The sequence below is a fragment of the Symphalangus syndactylus genome, chromosome 15 (genome assembly GCF_028878055.3).
Source record: "Symphalangus syndactylus isolate Jambi chromosome 15, NHGRI_mSymSyn1-v2.1_pri, whole genome shotgun sequence".
NCBI classification, from domain to species: domain Eukaryota; kingdom Metazoa; phylum Chordata; class Mammalia; order Primates; family Hylobatidae; genus Symphalangus; species Symphalangus syndactylus.
In genome coordinates, this window is record NC_072437.2 from 22,322,467 (window position 1) to 22,346,055 (window position 23,589).

Here is a 23,589-nt window from a genome sequence, read left to right on the forward strand (position 1 = left end):
TTCTTCAACCTTGGTTACAAACAGTTTTCTCCTCTGTCTCCTGCTGTATCATTTAATACCCTTTGCTGATCCAGCCCACCATGATAGAGGTTTTTAGCTCAGGCCATGTGTGTTTGGTGGCAGTGGGGACACAGGACAGAGCGGGTTCGGAGGGGGGTGGGAGGAACAGAAGGGCCACGGTGGCGAGGGGTGGAGGCGTGTGCGGTTGCAGAGGGGCTCCACCTGCTGTCTGGGCACAGCTGGGGGTCTAAGTGCAAGTGCATGGAATCTGCAACCTTGAAGGGGCCTGTAGAGAAAGGGGCTCCCACAAGAGAAAGGGAGGGAGTCCACGGAAGTGTGAGAATGGAGCAAGAACAGTGCTTTGAGTGACTGCTGCAGGGTCTTCCTATTATTTTTAGTTCTGAGGATTCTCGTTCCCAGCCTGTCGTTGTCAACATGTGATAAAACCCTAACCCTTTCTTCCCACTGTTTTTACTTGTCCTGTATTAGGGACACTCTCCTAATTTTTCTCGTATTCTTTTTCTCTGCTGCCCTCCACTTTTGTGAACTCGTTAGATGGTACAAAAAATCCCGGGACTTTGCCTCCTGGGGCTCTGGTTTAACTTCATTTCCCACAGTCTGCTCTTCTCAGGACCCTGTACGCAGTTAAAAGGCCACATGATCCACGGAGAATTGGCTTTCCTGGGCCCCAACTTTCTGAGCAAACAAATACCTAACTCAGATATGCATAGAGGCCGAACCTTGCTGCTGCTTTTAAACAGAAATCTTCCCAGTGCCCAGTAGACTTCCCACCTTGTTAAACATAGTACAAGAAGCACCAGGTGACTTTCTCTGCAGACCCAGGTCACCGTTGCAAGCTATAGACTGTTAGAAAGCGTCCAGGTTGTAGCTCAAGTTGCAGGCGTACCTGGTTCCACCATGGGAGGAGTGAGCCCGTCTCACTGTTGAGTGGTAGCGGTGGCCGTGACTTTTCTGAGCACTATGATGGCCTTGACAGCCACTGGCTGGTGAGTGACTAATGGGTTCCCACACGCCCCACATAGCAGACCTGGCTGGTCTTGGGTGTGTGCCCTACCTGGGAGTGTGTCTACCCCATGTGGGAGGGATACCACCTTGGCTGCTTCTCATCTGCAGCCACTTTGGCTGTTGACCTTTTCCTGGGGTCATGTAATTTTAGGACTCGACCAGGAACTTAAACGTTTAAGTCCATTCTCTTTATTTTAAGCTGAGCCCATTTATCAAAGTTCATCTGTGTAGATTTTGGCAAGGCTGAGACTAGAACCCATGTTTCTTAACTCATTGGATGATACCACCTCGATTATTCTCTTCTCATTCTTTGTAGTAAATTAGCTGATCTACCATGTGACTGAGGACTCTGATCTTAGATTTCCCTCTCTCCCTCTTTCCTTTCCTCCTTCCCTTTCTCCCTCCCTCCCTTTCTCCCTTCCTCCTTCCCTCCCTTTCTCCCTCCCTCCTTCCTTTCTTCTCTTCCTCCCTCCTTTCCTCCCCCTTTACTTCCTCCCCTTCCTTCCTTCTCTCTCTCTTTCATTATTTATTTCATATTGATTCATTTAACCCACTCTGTTTAGGCACATGTTTCTAGATTCCAGTAATACCAGAGTAGACAAGAACAAAAGTCTCTTCTCCTGTATATTTTAAATTCATACGGGGTAGACTGACAGTAAACAGGAAGAATTAACAGCACTTTAGGGGCAAGCATGCTGTGTTGTAGTCACCATTTTCAGTGAGTTACCTGCCTTAGGTGAGAAATATCCTTAGAGAGTGGCGGGGCAGAAGGCGTGGGCACCTCAGCGTGGTGTGGCCACCTCAGCGTGCGGCCATTTCAGGGTTGGGCCCTGGCGAGATGGCGTTCTAGTTGAGATGCAAGCTGAGAGAGGTTTAAAAGAGTTTTGAAAGAATCAGTGCACAGCTCTAATTGGTGTAAACTCTGGAATAAATATAACAGAAGAAGGTTTAAAGATTTAAAACTTACCCGAGGTCAAGAATGATGTGAACCCATAAGTCAAAGAGGTTGCCTGGTACCAATCAAAATGAATGAATAGAGATTATTACATATGTCAGAATCTTTTCCAGAGGAAAAAAGGTATATTACAAACTTCTTAAAAAATTAAGTGCCTTCAAAGGAAGAAAATCAAGCTGGTGCCATTCATTCACAAATTTGTACTGAGCAACTGCACTGTGAATACAACTGTGAGCAAGACAGCATACTCCCTTCTCTCCTGAAGTAGAAGAAACAATAAGCAGTTTCAGATCATGCAGAGTGCCATGGAGAAAAGGAGACAGGGCCATGTGAAGATCTTCCATTTTTGGTTCCACCATCACTGCTCACATGAGAACCTTTATTGGAGAGCTGTCCTGTCTGCCTGAGCCATCCCCACCCACCTTCCTTGAAGGGCAAGGCCTCCCTGGGCGTTTGCTGGAGGTGGCGTCAGAACGTCACAGCTTGGCCACCTTCTTCTCCAAGCTCTTTCAACATCAGGAGGCTCTGGCCAGGTGTGGTGGCTCACGAGCGCCTGTAATCCCAGCACTTTGGGAAGCTGAGGCTGGGAGTTTGAGACCAGCCTGGCTAACATGATGAAACCCTGTTTGTACAAAAAATACTAAAATTAGCCAGGCATGGTGCACTGCACTCCAGCCTGAACGACAGAGCAAGACCCTGTCTCAAAAAAACAAAAGCAAAAAATAAGCCGTCAGGAGGCTGTGATCTGATCAGTAGGTGTTGCAGTACTGTGGGGTGGATTAGAGTATGGTCTCCCTCTTCTGGGGAGTGCACACTTGGTCGGGAAGGAGATAGTACAAGAAAATGTGTCATATTTTTGGTCCGTTTTTACCTTTATCCTGACTTGTGTCAGAAGTTACTTTACTTGCTTGGATCCTACCCAACAACTCTGAACTGGAAATCATGAGCAAACTCTTAATGTTGATGTGAAATTGACTTTCCAGGTTTGTTGACCCAGGAGGCATGTGGTGAGGGCCAATGAGGGGTCACGTCTGTGTCTGAGTCTCAAAGTTCTCAGAAATGGGGTTTCACGCTGGGGCCTTAGGGCTGAGGTTTCCTTTGTTTCCCACTGGGTGTGGCTCTGGACTGGCAGCTCTTGTCGCAAGCAGGGCCTGATAAGAGTGCTCTTCCAGGCTGCCCTGTGCGTGTCCCTCCAGTGGCTGGCCTGCCTGCCGGGCAGCCAGTGCTTTTCGGGGTACACTAGAGGCCGCTCTGGTCTCATGGCTCACTCAGCTGCCTCCCAGCTTTCCCTCCGTTCTCTCTTGCATGACTTGTAGGCATTTGTCCTCCTAATCTGTGCACTGCAGGTAAGCAAAGACCTTCCAGCTATTGGGGACAGGGTTCTGTATGGTAGTTATGAAGGCACGTGCCCAAGTCACACCTAGGTTCACACGCTGATTGTCAAAGGAAGGGTGGGTTGGCAGAAGTGATGGACTTCACCTGCCTCACTAGCTGCTGCTTTTCACTGAACTAAAGGGGATACAAACCTCAGTTTCCTGTATGTTTAGAACCTTTTTGAGCATTGTCACCTCTGGCAGTACCTGTGTTCCCTTGTCTTGTCTGGGCTGCTGAGGTGTTGCTGAATGTCTTTGCTTACAAAGGGCATCTTATGTCAATCTCAGTTCTTAACCTAAGCATGACACTACTAAGTCCTGATTGCCCATATGTTGTAAGAACCTTCATTACTAATGTTTTAAGGTGATCTGGGGAAGTTTGGTTTGTTTGAAGGAGTCCCCATCCTTTGAAGATGGTGCCAAGAGAGATAACTGTGCTCACTTCGAAGAAGCCTCTGGTTTCAACACTTGAGGAAGGTCTTGGGCTGAAGAACTCTCATCTCCCTTTTTCCTTGTAAGATTATTATGATGGTATGTTAGCGAATGGATTACGCTTGGTTTGCAGTGTAACCATGGTGAAAAGTGGAAACTGGTGATGCATTGATGGAACAAAATAGCATTGGTGAAGATGAGTGAAAGCGTGGTGGGATGAGCCAATGGGCTGCCAGAACCCAGGCAGCCAGCCTGTCCACTGCACTGCGTACCAGCCCTTCCTGTCACTGGGCACTGAGCCCACGGCCTCCCTGCTCCTGCCCACGCATCAGGAATTGCCCACAGGCCTGGCTGGGAGGATGAGCCCTGAGGGCCAGGGAAGAATGAACCAGGAGACAGCAGGCTTTATTTTCACATGAGTAATGTTGGGCCACTTTGGTCAACCTTGTGTTGCTCTTAATGGTCATAAACATCAGGTACGCCTCTAGATGCCAGTTACAAGTGTATTCCTAAAGATTGCATCTGCTTAAGTAATAAGCTTATATCAAATGAGATTTTGTTTTGATTAATTACAGCTGTGACTTAGGGTTATCCCTGGTTTTCTTCTTCTTGATAATAGAGTTGATTGGTTTCTTCTAGAATTATTTTCTTTATATAATTAAAAAAAATCACTTAAATTATATATTCAGATGTGTAGCCAGCATACTTCATTTGACATGATACTGTGAAGAGGTATGATGCTGTTGCATAGATCCCCACCTCTCCCAATGTCAAGGAGAGTTCTGAACCATCAGTAACAAAGAACTCAGGGTGGTCACTTAGGAGCGTGCCCCAGGAGAAGTTTTGTTCACAGTTAATGTGTGCATTTGCAGCTTTTGACTGGAGCTTATATTAGAAACCACTGTTTGTTTTCTCTGTGAGCAGTGTCTTAATGTCTAATTTCATATCTTTCCCAAATGGCCCCAAACGGGTTTCTCCTTCCACCTCATTTTAATTGCTTTGGAAGATGACTGCCTGCTCCCCACATAAAGTTTACTTGAAAACTCAGACATAGGCCAGGCACAGTGGCTCATGCCTATAATCCCAGCACTTTGGGAGGCCCTGGTGGGAGGATAGCTTGAGGCCAAGAGTTCAAGACCAACCTTGGCAACAAAGCAAGACCCCCCCGCCCCCCGACTCCCACCTCTACAAAAAATTTAAAAATTAGCTGGGCATAGTGATGTGCCCTATAGTCCCAGCTATCCAGGAGGCTGAGGTGGGAGGATGGCTTGAGCCTGGGAGGTTGAGGCTCCAGCCTGGGTGACAGAGTGAGTTCCCCCCACCCCGCGCCAAAAGACACAAAAAAACCTTGGACACAAGTTCTTGATCTGCTGTCATTTTTCCTAGAAGCAGTAATAGACAAACTCAGTTATATTTATGAGTTTCCCTATCAACACATTGTTGAATACATCCTACTTCATTAAGTTAATGTGCCATAGCAACTTAATCATTCTTCTGAGGTTGAACGTAAGTAATGCTGCTGTTGAATATTTTGGGCAGCATATACCATTTTCCAAATTTAAAATGTAGTAGAGATGCCTAGGAGTCGAAGTAATTGGTTTTAACAAGTTTGGATATTTTTGTGGCTTTCGGTTTGTATGCCAAACTGCTTGCCATTGATTCACGTGCCAGTCCAGGATTCCAAATTAGTCATAGTTGGATGTCTGGTGGGAGAGCCAGGAGGCAGGAAGACCATGTGGGAGCCCCCTACAGAAGTCCTGGGTAGAAGAGATCCCTTTAGACTAATCCAAAGTTAGGAGGGGTAGAGGGGATGCAGGGTGCTGAGAGCCCAGGAACCATACACCCTGGGTTGTGGCTGGATTTAGGAGGGTCAAAAGAGGGGATCCTGAGGAGCTGGGTGACCCTCGTGCCCCTGGCGTGGCTGCCTGGGAGGATGCCCTTTTCTCTGTCACCCAGACTTATGATCTTGCTCACTGCAACTTCTTCCTCCCAGGTTCAAATGATTCTCCTGCCTCAGCCTCCCGAGTAGCTGGGACTACAGGTGCAGGCCACCATGCCTGGCTGATTTTTGTATTTTTAGTAGAGATGGGGTTTCGCCATGTTGGCCAGGCTGATCTCGAACTGGCTTCAAGTGATCTGCCTGCCTCGGCCTCCCAAAGTGGTGGGATTACAGGCGTGAGCCACTGCGCCTGGCCCCCATGTTTGTTCTTGATGGTGCTGTACCGGCTGCCCTCCTTGGAAGCCAGGAGAATGATATGTGGGTTGCGTTCAGATGGGGCCGGCAGGGGTTTTCTCAGTGAACTTCCTGTGGCACACACTGGCGTGCGGAAGCAGGCGTTCGCAAGCAGGCGTTCGCTCCTCAGTGCTGGCTGCCGCCTGCTTATTGTCTGTCCCTGAACCTGAAAAGCAAGTCCTCGGGCCTCTGAGTAAAACCAAGGCAAGTGCTTCACCGATGTACTCTCAGCAGAGATCGGCCTCTGTCGGGGCCTGCCTGCCAGTCACCGAGTGCGTTTAGCTGGTTGAGAGGTGCTTGGGGGTCTGGAGGTGCGTCCGTCAGAGATAATGTTCAGTAGCACAATAGGGTGACCGTAGTTAATAATTTATTGTGTTTCAAATAGCCAGAAGAGAAGATTGGGAATATCCCAACACAAAGGAATGAGCCGTGTTTGAGGTGAGGGGGATCCCGGCTACCCGGATTTGATTGTTACACACTGTATACTTGTACCAGAATGTCACATGTACCGCCAAAATTTGTATAACTATTATGTACCCTTAAAAATGAGAAGGCTCTGGGTCTGTATGGCCAGGAGCCAGCATGCTTTGAAAATAGCAGTAGCTGTAATGAAATCTGAGAGGCCTGGGGGAAGCAGACAGATGTGGAATCACACAAACTTGAGGGCCACCTGTTGGCATGAAGAACCGCTGCCGCATGAGAGTCACGATCGCCGCCTCTTTCTTGCCTCTCCCCTCCTTGTGCCTGCTCACTCCTGTCCTCCTGCTGCTGCCACAGTTCTGGGTGCTCGCCAGCCCTGTGCTCCCGTGCACCTGCTTCCCCCTCCTAAGGGCAAGACACTGGGATCAGTTGCATTTCTGCTGATTTTTAAGATAATGCAATGCAAAATAAAGCAAACAGTCCAAGTTGTAGAGGGAGGGAAAATAGTATTACTTCTAACATCAGCTCTTCTAGACTGACCCCCTCAGTACAAGATTTAGTAGAAAGAATTTAGAACAAGACATGCTGGCAGCTTTTCATCTTCACTGAGAGTAAGGAAATAGAACATGCTGTAGGCATCATTCCCATGGACTGCTGGGCTCGGGGGCTTCCAGTAGGGATTTCTGATACTCGCTGAGGCTGCAGGAACATGGTAAGTGGGTCCTCTGGATAGTTAAAGCACCCTGCAGCCACAACAATGCTTCAGCCTGTGCATTTCCTTGCTGTAGAGTGAGTGTGAGAGATGTATTCGATTCTCACTGAAGTTCTTGGAATAATGATGGATTACAGTGCACAGTGAGAACGGCAGGAAAGCTGCACCAGACTCAGGCGTGTTCTCTACCCCAGTCCCCAAGTCGTCTTTTGCCAGCCGGTATAGGACTATGTCCTGCCTCATTGTCAGCTTCTGTCCTGTTTGGGGATTGGTGTCACCTGCTGTCAATGTCTCATCAGCTGTCAAGTTCCTCTTAAGATGGCCTGGCTCTTCTCACTGACATGACACGTTCAACGAATTCATTCCTTTGCCTAACTGCTTGGTTGTGCCACAGGCCTGTGCTGGGCAGAAGGAGGTGGGGCAGCTGGACCTGAGATGTCCTAGTGGGGCCACATGGCTTCTGCAGATGTCTCCTCTGGGACATTTGGCAGAAAATGCAGGCACTGGAGAGACATAGTAAATGACACCAGGAAGAAACCACCAGACAAATCCAGAATTTGGGACCTGTTTCTTTAAGTTGATGCCACTGGGGAGACTGGGGAGAGGACTGTTGTAGGTTGAAAGAGCCTTAGCGACCTGGCAGTCAGTTGTACCCTGTGGACTTTGTTTGGATCCTGATTCAGATAAACCAGCCATGGAATGACTGTTTTTGAACAGCTGAGAACATTTAATTATACGTGACATTAAGGAATTTGTGTTAATTTCAGGCACTGACAGGTAGTAAAAAGTCCGTATATTGGCACACTGAAGTACTCGGGGGGAAATGTCATGACGACTGATTGATTTTGAAATATATTCGGGGAACACATGGACAAAGCTCGTATGGCAAGATGTTAATTACTAAATTCATGCAATAGGTAGATGAGGATGCATTATATTAATACTTCTCAGTTCTTTGTATGTTTGAACGTTTTCATAATAAACTTTTTTAAGTTCTGGGCGCCTTGTAAGGCACCTTGCGTGGCCACCTCCTCCTCTTCCACCTCCATTCTACAGATGAGGGAAACAAGGCTCAGAGGTTAGCTCTTCCATCTAATGTCACAGGACTTTGTAGAACTGGCATTTCAACCCCGGTCTCTTGAGACCAAGGTGCCCACTCTCGACCTCAGAGCTGTGCCCTAAGTTCTAAGCACTGCTGGAGGGGGTGACTTGCGAGCACACACCCACTCCGGACTCCTCCTCTCAGCTCACCTCTCTTACCCATCCTGCTGGCTCCGGGGACTCCATGGGGAATGCCGAACGCATCCAGCAGGAGGCGAATAGGAAAGAATTGATAAGCCATCTCCATGTAGAGGTAGAAAACATTTGGCATATTACAGTTTCTCCTGTTGTTGTCTCTTTTGAAATTATAGCGAGGGCTTATGTTTTTAAATATCAGTTAAAAATACCTTTTTCAAAACCTCAGAAGTGTTGAGATGTGTTACCACTTTCCCCCTAAATACCGTGTATTGGAATTGATTCCTGCTTGGTGTTTGTAAAGATGCTTTTCTTGTTGCAGGCAGACATCTGGTCCCTGGGCATAACAGCTATTGAACTTGCAAGAGGGGAACCACCTCATTCCGAACTGCACCCCATGAAAGTTTTATTCCTCATTCCAAAGAACAACCCACCGACGTTGGAAGGAAACTACAGTAAACCCCTCAAGGAGTTTGTGGAGGCCTGTTTGAATAAGGAGCCGAGCTTTGTAAGTTTGCCAGGGATCACAGCGTACCGCCTCATGTGCGGCTTGACTTGGTTGAGATACATCCTGTTGGGATTGCTTTAATCACTCTTTTCATCTGTCTTCCTGGTATTATTCATTTTTCTTTTTCTAAATAAGTATGATTGACTTCTTTGGTTTGCAAATACATTTTAAATATTAAGTATTAAAAATCTCCTTATTTTCTTTTAGATTTCTACCATCTCATACTTCATTGAATCTGAAGAATATTCTCCCTAATATTAAATGTGGAATCATAAATGTTTAATGTTTATAGAGGATCAGGCCATAAACTGTTACACTGTTTTTAGTAATGGCAAAGGTTAGCTGGAAACAAATGGCTAAATATGTCTTTAAAGTAAATGTTTTCACTTTCCAGGTGGCATGTGTTAGGAAACAAAAGATTAGAAAATATAACCAAGCCACCCTCTTTGCTTCCCCCCTTCCCCTTCCTGCCTACTTTCTCTTTTTAGGTTTAATAGACTCTGGCAGAGCCATACAGCAGTAACGACTGTGTGGCTTTACCTCATTTTCTGTCTGAATTAGGACATTTCTTGGAAAGTAGTGTGTGTGTGTTGGTGTTGGAGGTAGCACGATATGTCTTTGTTTTCTTTCTGAGTTTTCCAGCAGAGTTAGCTGAAGGCCAAGCTGAGCCCCCCTTTTCTTAACTCTTATGTAAACATGGGTGGTCACTTTTATAAGAGCATCATGGTTTCCTAATATGCCAGTTCTGGTAAAGGAATTAAATGGGGAATGCAACATTTTCTAAGTACTTCTAAGGAGATGCAGGCTGAGACCACCACACCAGCGTTTGATGACTACATCAGCATCGGGTGGTGGTGGGGCTTGTCCTGCACACCGCAATGCTCTGCATTTTATTACACGGTGATGTTTGTTGCAGCCACTGTGCACCAGCACCGGTGGAGACGTGTGCAGGCATGTCTTCCCGTACAAAGCTTATGCCCCAGCACACAGAGCTCTACCCCACAGCTACCGAGGAGCTGGCTGAGAGGCGAGAATACGAGCACCTCCGGGGTAGTTGGGGTTTCACCCTTGGGTGGACAGGGAGGGAGAATACTTGAGGTGATCCAGGTTTCTGATGAGTTTTAATCTGAAAACGTGCTTGGTTCTTGTAATCAAGCTTTTGTAATTTGGAGTGAGTGGGAACTTGGTTCAACTTGGTGTTTGGGTGTTCCTGCTGTCTGTTCCCATTTGGGCCATGCTGGTTTCCTTGGGAAGCACATTCCCTGTCACTATTGTCAAGGCAGGCAGTTGACGAGGTGCTGCTTGCGATGGCCATGCTGAGCCCAGGGCATGGGTGAAATCCTCGGCCCAATCACAAGGGCGGGGAGGGAGGGACCTGGGAAACAGCCCTTCTAAACTGGGAAAGTTGGTGATGAAGCGCACCCAGCTGCTCTTTCAGCAGACAGGGAAAAGGGCATCTCCTGGCTCCTTTCTAGTTTCTTTGAGATAATTCCAAATTGACATTCCTATTATGTGGTTGGATGTTGCCAAACATTACAACAGAAAGTTAACAAAGCTGCCCAGTATGGCGGCTCACACCTGTAATCCCAGCACTTTGGGAGGCCGAGGCAGGTGCATCACGTGAGGTTAGGAGTTCAAGATCAGCCTGGCCAACATGGTGAAATCCCGTTTCTACTAAAAATACAAAAAATTAGCCGGGCATGGTGGCGCAGGCCTGTAATCCCAGCTACCCAGGAGGCTGAAGCAGGAGAATCGCTTGAACTGGGGAGGCGAGGTTATAGTGAGCTGAGATCGCGCCACTGCACTCCAGCCTGGGCAACAAGAGCAAAACTCTGTCTCAAAAAAAAAAAGGTAAAGCGACACAGAACATGTATTTTGTCAGGATTTATCATAAACTATTTTATAAACTAGGAGATAAGCTCTCTTAAATGATCCCTGTGAAGCTCTGTGCAGAGTTTTCTGTGAAAATGCATTTATTAGGGACCTCCTTGGAAAGGCAGTGCCCTGCCCACCACAGCACCCGGAGCCCAGGCGTAGATCCTGAGTGACTCATCTTTGGGTGAGTCGCAGTGAGAAGAGCTGTGGAGTAGAGCCCAGCCATCAGGTGTCAGTGTGGCAGGTCGACATTTTGAGGCAGAAGTCTGTCCTTTGGGGTAGGACCAAGAACTTCATCTCATACTTTCGTTGTTGTGTGTGTTTTTCCAGAGACCCACTGCTAAGGAGTTATTGAAGCACAAGTTTATACTACGCAATGCAAAGAAAACTTCCTACTTGACCGAGCTCATCGACAGGTACAAGAGATGGAAGGCCGAGCAGAGCCATGACGACTCGAGCTCCGAGGATTCTGACGCGTAAGTCGGCCCAGAGCGACCCGAGCACGTGTGTGGGAGGGATCCGTTGGTCTTTGTCACTTGTTTGGTGTGGGTTTTTCTGTGGAGTTTTGTTTTTTTTTTTTTAGACAGTCCAGGTTGGTGGCAATTGTTGTGTTAGACACAGCCTGGGCCTGTTTGGGAGTTGTTTAGCCTCTTGACTTTGCTGGTGGAGTTTCTGCAAGTGAACTCTGTGGTATGGGGAACTGGACCTGGCTGTTTCATTCTGTTTTGTTTCGTTCTGTTCTGTTCTGTTTTGTTTTCCATTAAACTTCCTGTTCTTAAAATCCTGATCAGGTGAAACTGCTTTACATGGATGTCTGAAAGGCCAGAAATGCATGTGTTTGTGATTCTCTGTTGTGGCTGGTAGAAGCTTCTGTACCAGGAGTGACTTACTGAGAACTGTTGTCAAGTTCAGCATCTAGGAATTCCCTTGGCTTAAGAGGCGGAGTGGGGCTGGAGCCATTTGTGTGGGGAGGGCTGGGGGAGGTGGTCGGGCAGGCCTGTGTCTGGAAGTCCGAGCGTGGGACTTGTCTGTTCTCGTGCATGCCTTGGCAGGAGTTAAAGTTGGCCCACAGTGCAGGTCCATGCGCCAGGCCAGTTGAATGAGGATTTCTGGGGATGAGACCCTAAGTGGTTTTTCAGGGTCTCTAGGTGATTCCAGTTTAAAGCCAAGGTTGAGACCACTGCCCTTGGAAGTTCTTGAGGTACTGCCATTGGGAGATTGCTGGGGTAGCAACAGGGATGACAAGACAAAGAGACTGGAAAGAGGTTTGGAGAGCCAGGACGCGGCGGTGGATTTGGGTGAAGGAGGGAAGCCGATGTTCCAGGCTGCAGCAGCGTGGCACCAGGTGTTGTGATGTGTGGTGCGGGAAGCAGAGTGTGGGGTGGACCATGTGTGAGTCTGAGTTGTCCAGGAGGGAGACGTCCAGTGTGAAGTGGCACCTAGGTGTGGAGTTCAGGTGAGAAAGCTGGGCAGGTGAAGCTGGCTTAGGGCCCACTGCTCTGTGGAGGTCACTTGAGCCGAGAGAACAAAGTGTGTCAGTTGGGGCATGTGGGGGAGTGAGGCTGGCCCTCTAGGGAAGCCAGTGTGAGGGTGAGGCTCCGCCTGTGAGTGAGAGGGGAGAGGTGTGGCCGAGGGGCGGGAGGAGGTGCAGGTTCAGTGGGGTCACAGGCTTCAGGGGATGATCAGCGGGGCCTGGGGCTCATTGCCTCTGAGGCCCACGCAGGACAGGGAATGATCAGCACACCATCATCTCATGATGGAGGAGGGAGCGCTTGGAGGCACATGGGTGGGCTTTGGAGCGAGTGGAGGGTACCAAATAGAGGCAGTGAGTGTGAATCCCAGAACTGGGGCTGAGAGACAGCCGAGGTGAGGCCAAAGTGTTGGAATGACAGGCATGAGCCACCCTGCCCAACACAGGGACATCTGCTTCCCTGATGAGAGGAGGAGCCCAGCAGAGAGAAGCTGATGCCCCAGAGATGGGTTCCCAGGGAGGTGGGGGACTTGTCCTTCAGGAGGAGGAGGGCAGGCATGCACACACTGGCACACCGGGGAGTTGCCGAACCACCTCCTGATGGTCTCTTCTCTGTGAGGGAGGAGGCAGTGGGGGGCTTTGGCAAATCCCAGAGGGACTGGACGAGGGTGAGATGGGTGGGGACTTGGGGCTGGTGGGCGTGGGTTTGGAGGTCCCCAGGTGGCCTCCCCCTGAACGTCCCAGTGCCCCCAGAGCAGGTGTGCGAGCACTGATGGGATCTCCCTGCATTTCTGTGTTAAGAGAAACAGATGGTCAAGCCTCGGGGGGCAGTGATTCTGGGGACTGGATCTTCACAATCCGAGAAAAAGATCCCAAGAATCTCGAGAATGGAGCTCTTCAGCCATCGGACTTGGACAGAAATAAGGTACGTCTGCTCACTCCAGAATGGCCACACTGACCTCAGTGTGCAGTGTTTTGGAGGCACTAGTGTGTGAAGCTTGCTGTGGGTGCGGGTGGGGTCCTTTGTGGCAGCTATCCTGGAATTTCATTGCTAGGGGATGGACAGATCAAGAGCTTTAGTTCTGTCCGATGATCCAGGTGTTCACACCAGGGAGTCTGGCCTCTGATCTGTTCTGTGCTGCTCCATTCTGCTCTCTGCAGCCCTGCTGTCAAGTTAGGATGTCCTGACGTGGCAATGTCATGGGGTTTGGGGGTGACCCGTGAAATGACTTCATAGCTCTCTTTGAGGGACTGTTGTGCATGTTGGGGTTACTTATATACATATCATAATTTTGTGACTGAGTTTGAAGGACCTTATAAGTAAATGCATTGCTTTTGATATTTATGTAAAACAATTTTGATTAATGGATTTTATGCCTGTTAAATTTATGAAAGACCATATATTTAGGGTCTTGTAAAGCATAGTGGTGTAGTTTCTCTCAGGCAGGGTGGGCCAGTGGCTGTCCCCTGTAAGTCCTGCTTTGATAAGTGAACAGGTGTTAAATGTCCAAATAGAGGTTGCAAAAGTAGAAACTTGGCCTCTGTCCTAGACATCACTTGGAATGGCCAATCTTGACCTGATTTGTTTCCAGGGTTTCAATAGTAAAGTACTTGTCTCTTTTTTTTTTTTTTTTTTTTTGAGACAGGGTCTCTGTCACCCAGGCTGGAGTGCAGTGGTGCCATCAGAGCTCACTGTAGCCTCAAACTCCTGGGCTCAAGCGATCCTCCCACCTCAGCCTCCTGAGTAACTGGGATTGCAGGCGTGTGACACCATGTCCAGTTTATTCAAAACTTTTTTTTTTTTTTTTTTTTTTTTTTTTTAATAGAAACATGGTCTATGTTGCCCAAGCTGGTCTCAAACTCTTGGGCTCAAGTGATCCTCCTGCCTCAGCTTCCCAAAGTGTTGGAATGACAGGCGTGAGCCACCACACCCAACCAGTTCACTGCCTGTGCCCACACAGAGTCCCCTTCCACATGGAACCCAGATGCTTGTTTCCCTGGTGCGTGGGTTTTGCATGTCACTGCAGATGAAACTTTGAAGTCTAGTGAGAGGCAGCCCATAGTCTTCTTCAGATGTCGTGGTGCGCAGAGGGTATTCCCTCAGCGTGAAGTGTAGAGGCAGCTCCTGTGCTTCCATAATCCAGGAGGGAGGTTTATTGCATTATTGCCAATGTGAATGTCAACTGTTTCTGATGACTTTTTTTTCCTCTCTCCCAAGATGAAAGACATCCCAAAGAGGCCTTTCTCTCAGTGTTTATCTACAATTATTTCTCCTCTGTTTGCAGAGGTGGGTACCTGGCTGGCCTTTTCGGAGTGGGAGGGGAGAGGGAAGGAGAAGCTGGACACACTTCAGTGGTGATGTTGCCAGTAAGAGTTGGGGACATTAAGACAAGCTGGCAAAGGCTCGGAAAGCCTGCATGGTGCCTTCCCAAAGGCTGTCAGCATCAGGCACCACCTTGCGTCTCCCACTGTCCTGGGTGATGCCCACTCTGCCGCAGCCTGGAGCATGTAGACTGGATGACAGTGACCCAGCCTGAGACCCTGTGTCACCCGTTGCCCTGCTTTTTTAGCAAATCTCATTGGGTACAGCCTGCTCTCTTTGCTTCAGACCAATTTCTGGCCATGTGAAAAGTAGATTCTTTCTTCTAAGGAGACGGTGGATGCCCTGGAGTCCTCCGGTCTCCCCTGAGCCACATGTTTCACTGAAGTCCCAGCTCTGCTCAGCAGTGCTGTGCTCCGGGCTTCCCCGCGCCCACCCTCTGTTCAGCGCCTCCCTCCCAGAGGAAAGTGCTCCTGTAGCCGTGTTTTGAGAGATTTTCAAAAGTAGCCTTTATAAGAACGAAGGTTGTTCTGCATCTGTTTAGTAGCGGATTTGAAAATAAGTTGGAAGTTCCCCCTTTTCTTGTTGTGCCCCTCCCTGGCTGAGGCTGCTTTTGAGGTACTCACTGTGGGCCACACATGCATCTGTTTGCGTGGGGATCGCCCCTCTTTGGGCAGTTTTCCACTGCGGCTGTGTTTGGGGGTCCTGGTCCTTGAATGGGAGGCCCTCAGGGGAGGAAGGGTCATAGGAGCTCATTCCCCTCCCCTGTGCCTGCGTCACGCAGCGGGGGACCCCTGGCCATGGGCTGTGCCTGGCCAGCTACGGTCCTGCCAGTGCCTCTTCCCAGCCCTCCAATGAGCCTTCGCCTGTTGCCCTGCCCAGCAGGTGCCCTGGAGGGTTTGTCTGAGGGCCTCTGACCTGGCAAGTTCAGGGCCCGGTGGGAGCAGGGGCTGTGGCCAGAGCCCGAGGCCTCACCTGCAGCTTCAAGTGGGAAACAGCTGAGCCCGCTGGTGTCGTGGAAGCCACAGGGCACGCGGAGGCTCTGCTGGATGATATCTGGCTTCAGCCCTGGCTCATGGTTCTGGGCACCTGTGTTCTTCCTACCTAGGATGTCCGGGTTGAGTGCCATCCTGCTCTTCATTTTGTCCCATGGGAGTTGGCCCCATGGGATTTCCAGGCTGTGCTCCTGCGGCCCTGCCATTGGCCGCTGGAATAGGGTCAGTCAGGCAGTTAGGGAAAGTGCATGGACTTCTTCATTCACCTGAGGCTGTTTATTTTTTTTACTGGGCCCATGAAGAAACTTTGACATAATTATTCAGGACATATCCTAAATGCAGTCATATCCTGGATTTTCCAGCTAACCAAATGCTAAACTCACAGACATCTTTCCCAGTGTATTTTTAAGAATGATATTTGCTACCCTAGAGTTCAGAGTGTTGATTGTGTATTATTTTATACAATACTTGTAGAAGCCCAATAGAAGGATTATATCCCCATGCTTACAGATGAGGACATTGAGGAGATGGGCATTGGTGTCTCTGCTTTCCTTCAGGGAGCACAGGTCAGGTTGCTCCCTGAAGTCAGTGATGGATCCAGCACGTTCCACACAGTGAGGGGACAGGCCCTCTCCCAGGGCGGCCCTTCTGCTGCCTTTGCTCCTTCTTTGACTTAGGGCGGGGCACAGGCAGGAGGGAGAGTGCTGGATTGTAGATGACCCTCTCGGGACTTGTAAATACCGTGAAGTGATTGGGAGTCCTAGACAAACACAAGTAGCTGTCTTGGGGCCGGTGGCGTGGCCCTCTGCGGCAGCAAGAACTTCAGGAACAAATGCTCTCCGCACCCATTGGCCCTCCAAGGTCAGACCCTTCTAGTTCCTGCCTGCCCCTTCAGTAGCGAAGAGAGAAGCCGTTGCTCTTAAGGCAAGGCTGGGTTTGGAAATGACAGCATCTGTTCAACAACCTGAAAACCAAGCTCAGTGTCGCCTGAGATGTTTCTTTCTTCCCTGAAGAGGGGGTGGTGTCCATCATCTCTGGAGCCACCACAAAGAGCCTCTTCTGTCGAGTTCTGAGCCATGCTGTATCTTGACTTGAACAGCTCTTATTTTCACAGTTCATGTTTTTGGGCCTCCAGAGAGAGACTTAGAGTTGACCTTCAACTTAGGGAAGTGCCTGAAGGCACTGTTGTGATTTCTCTCAGGAGTAGAGGTGCCAGGAAGGACACTGGAGATTCCCAGAATTTAAGGCTGCCACTTACTTACATGAAATCGAATATTTTGACACTACTCTGGATCACAAAGGCAGTTTGCTGGAGTTTAAGAACCAACCCATTAACATTAGGAAGTAAGCAGTGTTGAGATCAGAATAACTTAACGACAGGCTTTGAAATTGCTTTTCTGGTACAAGGTTATGGTTGAAATGGGAAAAGGGCACAGAGAGGACAGTCCATCATGGTGAGACTTGGGAAAGGCACTCAGAGAGCTAGTCGTCTCTCTTCTGGCCTCGAACAGTAATGATTATGGTCTGACGATTGCCCTGTGTATACATAACTGCTCTCAGAGCATTTGAATCACCTTTCTTCAAAAGGAACCTGGGCCAGGCGCAGTAGCTCATGCCTGTAATCCCAACACTTTGAGAGGCCGAGGTGGGCGGATCACTTGAGGTCAGGAGTTCGAGACCAGCCTGGCCAACATGGTGAAATCCCGTCTCTATTAAAAATACAAAAATTAGCTGGGCGTGGAGGCAGCGGCCTGTAATCCCAGCTACTCGGGAGGCTGAGACAGGAGAATTGCTTGAACCCAGGAGGTGGAGGTTGCAGTGAGCTGAGATCACATCACTGTACTCCAGCCTGAGCAACAAAGCCAGACTCCGTCTCAAAGAAAAAAAAATTTGAAGTGGTCTGGAACCCGAGCCAAAGCTTTTCCCGGACACCCTGGGGCTGGGGTAGTGTCGTGGTCCACGTGCTGTTTTGCTCCTTGAAAAGCATGCTTCCCAGTTCTGCAGCTGGTGCGCCTCACGCTGTTCTTCCTGTTCCTGTGTTTTCAGTTGAAGGAGAAGAGCCAGGCGTGCGGAGGGAACTTGGGGTCCATTGAAGAGCTGCGAGGGGCCATCTACCTAGCGGAGGAGGCATGCCCTGGCATCTCCGACACCATGGTGGCCCAGCTCGTGCAGCGGCTCCAGAGGTAACTACCCAGGGCCCCTCTGGGCTGGGGGAGGAGAGGCCTGCACTTGGGCTGGGACTCAGTTGATGAGTTTGGTACTTGATTCTTGGCCTGTCTGTTCCTGTTATCTTGCAGGCCTCAGGGTAGACAACAGAGTTGAATTAGAGGAGACTTTGTTCTGAATTCTAGAAATCAATGTGAATGAAGGATCTGAATCTGGAAACGGCTGGAAAAGCCCACAGGACTTTGTGCATTTGTAGCTCTTACCACATAAATACAGGATGGTGGTGAAATATCTGTTTCCTCTTAATTATGCAGCTTAATTATTGGCCAGAGAATGATCGTTCTTAGCCAGATGTATGTAACTATCTATCTGGTTTTCGCCTTTAAAGTCAAGTGTGAGAAATGCCAGCAGCTTTGGTGTGGTCAACTCAGCGGGCGCGGGCGCAGGTGTGTTTGCTATCTTAGCTGTGTGTGTCATGTCTGGAAGCCTCCTTGGTAGGGGCTCATCTGTGCCAGCCTGTAGGGAGCTTTTGTCCCTGCCCAGTGGCCCTACCTGTTGGACGCACTATGGGTGAGGACTCAGTGGGGTGACAGCTTCGCCCTCCCTGCCGCCTCCCAGCTTGTTGTAGGAGTATCCATGGGAACCAAGCCCCTCCTGACTGCCATCTGGCACAAGTGCAAGGCGTTTGGAGGCAGTGGATGTGTGCTAGGCAGCCGCTCTGTGTGACCCGAGGGTGATTTGTCACCAGGCTGTCCTCTACACCCCAGGGGGACCAGGCGTGCTGCCGTCTTGACATTCATCTTCAGGTGTCCAGGCTGATGCGCCTCTCAAAGCTGGCTGAGCCTCTGTGATCATGAGCGGGATTTCCAGGTCTTTCCTGAGACTGCATCCCACCTGACAGTACATAAAGACGTTTTGCGCACGTGAGGTCCCTTTTGCTATTTGGAAGTGATTGAAGGGGCTGCCTACTGTCCTGTGAAGAGCCCCTCTACGTGGGGACAGCAGGAGAAAACCACAGTTCTTTTTTTTTTTTTTTTTTGAGACGGAGTCTCGCTCTGTCGCCCAGAATGGAATGCAGTGGCGCGACCTCGGCTCACTGCAAGCTCCGCCTCCCAGGTTCACGCCATTCTCCTGCCTCAGCCTCCCGAGTAGCTGGGACTACAGGCGCCTGCCACCGTGCCCGGCTAATTTTTTGTATTTTTAGTAGAGATGGGGTTTCACCGTGTTAGCCAGGATGGTCTCGATCTCCTGACCTCATGATCTGCCCGTCTCGACCTCCCAAAGTGCTGGGATTACAGGCGTGAGCCACCGCGCCCGGCTGAACGAAAACCACAGTTCTGATACTTCAGGTTTATGCTTCTGAACTCGGGTTTCTTAGTAAGACATTTCAACTTTTTAAGTTGCTAGAAAATAAAAATGATTTACTTGGCTGCCTTCAATTTTGAGGCAGTTGAAGGATGATCCCTCCCTCGATACTAAAAACAATATAGGAATAAAGGAAAATAGAATTAAAAAGTCAGCCATCTTTTGCCTGAACACAAACTTTTTGATTTCTCAAACTTAGCATCACATACCTCATTCTAGTGGCACGCATTTCTCGTTAGAAAGAGCCTTATAATAAAACAAATAGAACAAAACCAGAAACTGGTAGGATTGTTATTGTCTTGTTGGGTGTTTTGCTTTCTGCTTTTGTCGTATTACTTTTAGAACTGATACTTTCCACATTGTCCAGAATTGCCTGAAATTGTTATGAACCGTTTGTTTATGTACGTGACTTGATTTCCCCAGCAGCTCCAGGGCACAGAGTGTGTGGCTTGTATGTGTTGAACTGATCCATGTTTCCCATTCCCAGACCCTTATCTCTCTGTTCCTCTTCTTTCAGTTGTTAAGGCAAGTAGATCTGTACCAGTGCTGGCCAGTAGAAGTACAATGGGGGCCACACACAGAATTTCATGTTTTCTGCTGGATGTGGTGGCTCACGCCTGTAATCTCAATGCTTTGGGAGGCCCAGGCAGGAAGATCGCTTGAGGCCAAGAGCTTGAGACCAGCCTGGGCAAAATAGCAAGACCCTGTCTCTACCAAAAAAAAATTTAGCTAGGCATGGTGGCTTGTACCTGTGGCCCTAGCTACTTGGGAGGCTGAGGCTGTAGAATTGCTCGAGCTGAGGAGTTCGCGGCTATGGCTGTGATCACCTCTGCACTCCAGGCTGGGCAACAGAGTGAGACCCTGTCTCTAACAACCAAACAAAAAGAGAATTTTACATTTTCTAGTAGCCATATTTTTAAAAAGCAAAAAGAAGTGAAATTAGTTTCAACAATACATTTTTAACCTGCCAGTTCCAAAGTATTATTTCAACATTAATACCAAAATCATTAATAAGATATTTTACATTTTTGGAGGGACCGTCTTTGGAATTGATGTGTATTTTACACTTAGCACATCTCCGTTCAGACGCAGCACATTTTACGTGCTCATTGGGCATCATGGCTGGGGTTGACCCTATTTACCCTCGGGCGGGTCTGCAGCTACCTGATGTCTGTGTTGTGTTTAAAACTTTACTTTGCAGTGATGCACGGGGGAGGTCGAGTTGGTGCTCTCTTTCCTTTGTCTGTGATGAGGAGTGCCCCTCTTTCCTCCTCTGTCCTCAGATGAGCTGCCTCTTGAAGTGCTTATCATCTCCCTGCAGGCTTGGCTGTGGTACCAACTTCTTCCTTCCCTGCTCCTGAAGCTCCCACTGAGCGTTCACCTCAATGGCTGCCAAAACCATCGTGGCCATGGCTTAGACTTCCTGCCAGTTTTGCTCCGAACACGTTGTTTCAGTGGATGACTGTAGGAAAAATGAGAGCCGCCTCTCCTCTGAAGCATTTTCAGAGCCTTTCTTTTTTTTTTTTTTTTTTTTTTTTTGAGACGGAGTCTCGCTCTGTCGCCCAGGCTGGAGTGCAGTGGCGCCCTCTCGGCTCACTGCAAGCTCCGCCTCCCGGGTTCACGCCATTCTCCTGCCTCAGCCTCTCCGAGTAGCTGGGACTACAGGCGCCCGCCACTACGCCCGGCTAATTTTTTTGTATTTTTAGTAGAGACGGGGTTTCACCGTGGTCTCGATCTCCTGACCTCGTGATCCGCCCGCCTCGGCCTCCCAAAGTGCTGGGATTACAAGCGTGAGCCACCGCGCCCGGCCCAGAGCCTTTCTGTCTCAGCTGGAATTAATGTTTGGATTCTTTTGTGTGACATCAACTCATCCCGTGATTTAGTCATTTGTATTTCTTCATAGTTGAGTCTTAGGCTCCGTGGCTAACGTGTGCTTTTGGGAGGACCTCATGTAACCATTTGTTCTCTGGGAGAGAGTGCCAAGTATTTCAAATGCCTGAAAAGAGGAGCTCTAGATTGGAACGTTTGAGATAAGCCTGGTCAAAGACATCCTCAGCCATCTCTCCTGGACCTGTGACTTGGAGTCTGTTGTAAAATGGTTGAGGGAATCGTGGTCTGAGGGGACCCCGTTCTCACGCTTTTTTGTATTCTAAAGACAATCTTGTAGAATTTTTGGAAGACACAGAAATTACCCATGATCCCACCCCTGTAGCCCAAATCTCATCATCATCTTTGGGTGCATTGCCTTCTGTTGTCATACCAGGTCATAAACTTACTGAATTCTCTTATCTACCTTATAGTGCAGATAAGATTTTTTAGAATTTCTGTAGTACTTATTTAGGATATAGAAGTTGTTCATGTAAACTATACTTACATAGTGCACATATACAGGTTGAATATCCCAAATCCCTAATCTGAAACTTTTTGAGTGCCAGCGTGAGGCTCAAAGGAACTGCTCTCTGGGGCATGTCAGATTTCGGATTTGGGGATGCACACTGGTAAGTATAATGCAGATATTCCCAGATGCAAAGCCAGAAGCATTTCAGATACGGGATGCCCAACCTGTAATTTTGTATGTACTTTTAAACTTGTACATATTTTTAATATTGCTTTAATATATATATGTAGATACAGATAATTACCATTTTTAGTCTGTGTTATTTCAGTTTGTATAATTTACTTAACTGATTCTGTACTGTTGGGCATCAGAGTTGTTTCCAAATTAGTGTAATTACAAAAATCCCAAGAGACATCTTCGTGCAGACCCGTTGTTCCTGCTTTGGACCATATTTCGGAAGCAGTTCTAGGAAATAGATTCTTGGACTGCATCACTATTTTTATGGCCAAAATGAGTTTCCTGCCCTCACATTGGGAATGCATATGCATCCCTGGAATCTTACTGTGTCATGGTGTATGGATCAGATCATAAGTAAAAGGGATATGATTACTTGTTTTATTCACATCTCTTCAGGGAGGCTGAACCCATTCTTGCTTTTTGTGACATGCTCTGGAGTTTTTGTGTGAAAATCACGGTCTTCCCAGTCTTTATATGCATTCTTTTAAAATTAGACTTACCCATTGGTATTTGTTCCACTTATTTTTGTATGAGTTGGAATTTCCTATGAAAACTAAGATTTTCGTTACTATATGAATTTTTGCACAGGGATGAGAAATGACATGCATTGACTTCTCTCTCTCTGTTTTTCCCTAGATATTCTCTAAGTGGTGGAGGAACTTCATCCCACTGAAATTCCTTTGGCATTTGGGGTTTTGTTTTTCCTTTTTTCCTTCTTCATCCTCCTCCTTTTTAAAAGTCAACGAGAGCCTTCGCTGACTCCACTGAAGAGGTGCGCCACCAGGGGCCACCCCAATGCCGGGCGCCCGTCCAGGGACACACACAGTCTTCACTGTGCCACAGCCAGATGAAGTCTCTCAGATGGGTGGGGAGGGTCAGCTCCTTCCAGCGATCATTTTATTTTATTTTATTACTTTTGTTTTTAATTTTAACCATAGTGCACATATTCAAGGAAAGTGTCTTTAAAAACAAAAACAAACCCTGAAGTGTATATTTGGGATTATGATAAGGCAACTAAAGACATGAAACCTCAGGTATCCTGCTTTAAGTTGATAACTCCCTCTGGGAGCTGGAGAATCGCTCTGGTGGATGGGTGTACAGATTTGTATATAATGTCATTTTTACGGAAACCCTTTCGGCGTGCATAAGGAATCACTGTGTACAAACTGGCCAAGTGCTTCTGTAGATAACGTCAGTGGAGTAAATATTCGACAGGCCATAACTTGAGTCTATTGCCTTGCCTTTATTACATGTACATTTTGAATTCTGTGACCAGTGATTTGGGTTTTATTTTGTATTTGCAGGGTTTGTCATTAATAATTAATGCCCCTCTCTTACAGAACACTCCTATTTGTACCTCAACAAATGCAAATTTTCCTGTTTGCCCTACGCCCCTTTTGGTACACCTAGAGGTTGATTTCCTTTTTCATCGATGGTACTATTTCTTAGTGTTTTAAATTGGAACATATCTTGCCTCATGAAGCTTTAAATTATTATTTTCAGTTTCTCCCCATGAAGCGCTCTCGTCTGACATTTGTTTGGAATCGTGCCACTGCCGGTCTGCGCCAGATGTACCGTCCTTTCCAATACAATTTTCTGTTGCACCTTGTAGTGGATTCTGCGTATCATCTTTCCCACCTAAAAATGTCTGAATGCTTACACAAATAAATTTTATAACACGCTTATTTTGCATACTCCTTGAAATGTGACTTCAGAGGACAGGGCACCTTCTGTGTATGTGTGGCTGTGCGTGTGTACTCGTGGCTGTGCGTGTGTGATGAGACACTTTGGAAGACTCCAGGGAGAAGTCCCCAGGCGTGGAGCTGCTGAGTGCCAGGGTCAGCGCCCTGGACAGCTTGCGCACTTGCTCACCGAGATGATGCGGTTGGAGGTTGCTGATCTGTGTGATTGCTGTAGCGGTTGCCGG

At 48.2% G+C, this 23,589-nt stretch overlaps 1 protein-coding gene across 5 annotated transcripts in view; it reads left to right on the plus strand.

The window, feature by feature from the left end:
- The window catches only part of STK24 (serine/threonine kinase 24), a 129,514-nt gene extending 106,167 nt beyond the window's left edge, over nucleotides 1-23,347 (plus strand). For 3 of the 5 annotated variants that reach the window (XM_055244511.2, XM_063618958.1, XM_055244510.2), the window contains exons 6-11: nucleotides 8,710-8,895; nucleotides 11,101-11,246; nucleotides 13,043-13,166; nucleotides 14,460-14,528; nucleotides 17,603-17,739; nucleotides 22,299-23,347. In XM_055244511.2, coding sequence (XP_055100486.1) covers nucleotides 8,710-8,895; nucleotides 11,101-11,246; nucleotides 13,043-13,166; nucleotides 14,460-14,528; nucleotides 17,603-17,739; nucleotides 22,299-22,335 — 699 coding nt within the window. In that variant the 3' untranslated portion in view covers nucleotides 22,336-23,347. Of the gene's footprint in view, nucleotides 1-8,709; nucleotides 8,896-11,100; nucleotides 11,247-13,042; nucleotides 13,167-14,459; nucleotides 14,529-17,602; nucleotides 17,740-20,408; nucleotides 20,561-22,298 lie in introns of those variants that run through there. The other 2 variants (XM_063618960.1, XM_063618959.1) reach the window with 1 other exon arrangement.
- Nucleotides 23,348-23,589: the final 242 nt, after the last annotated feature.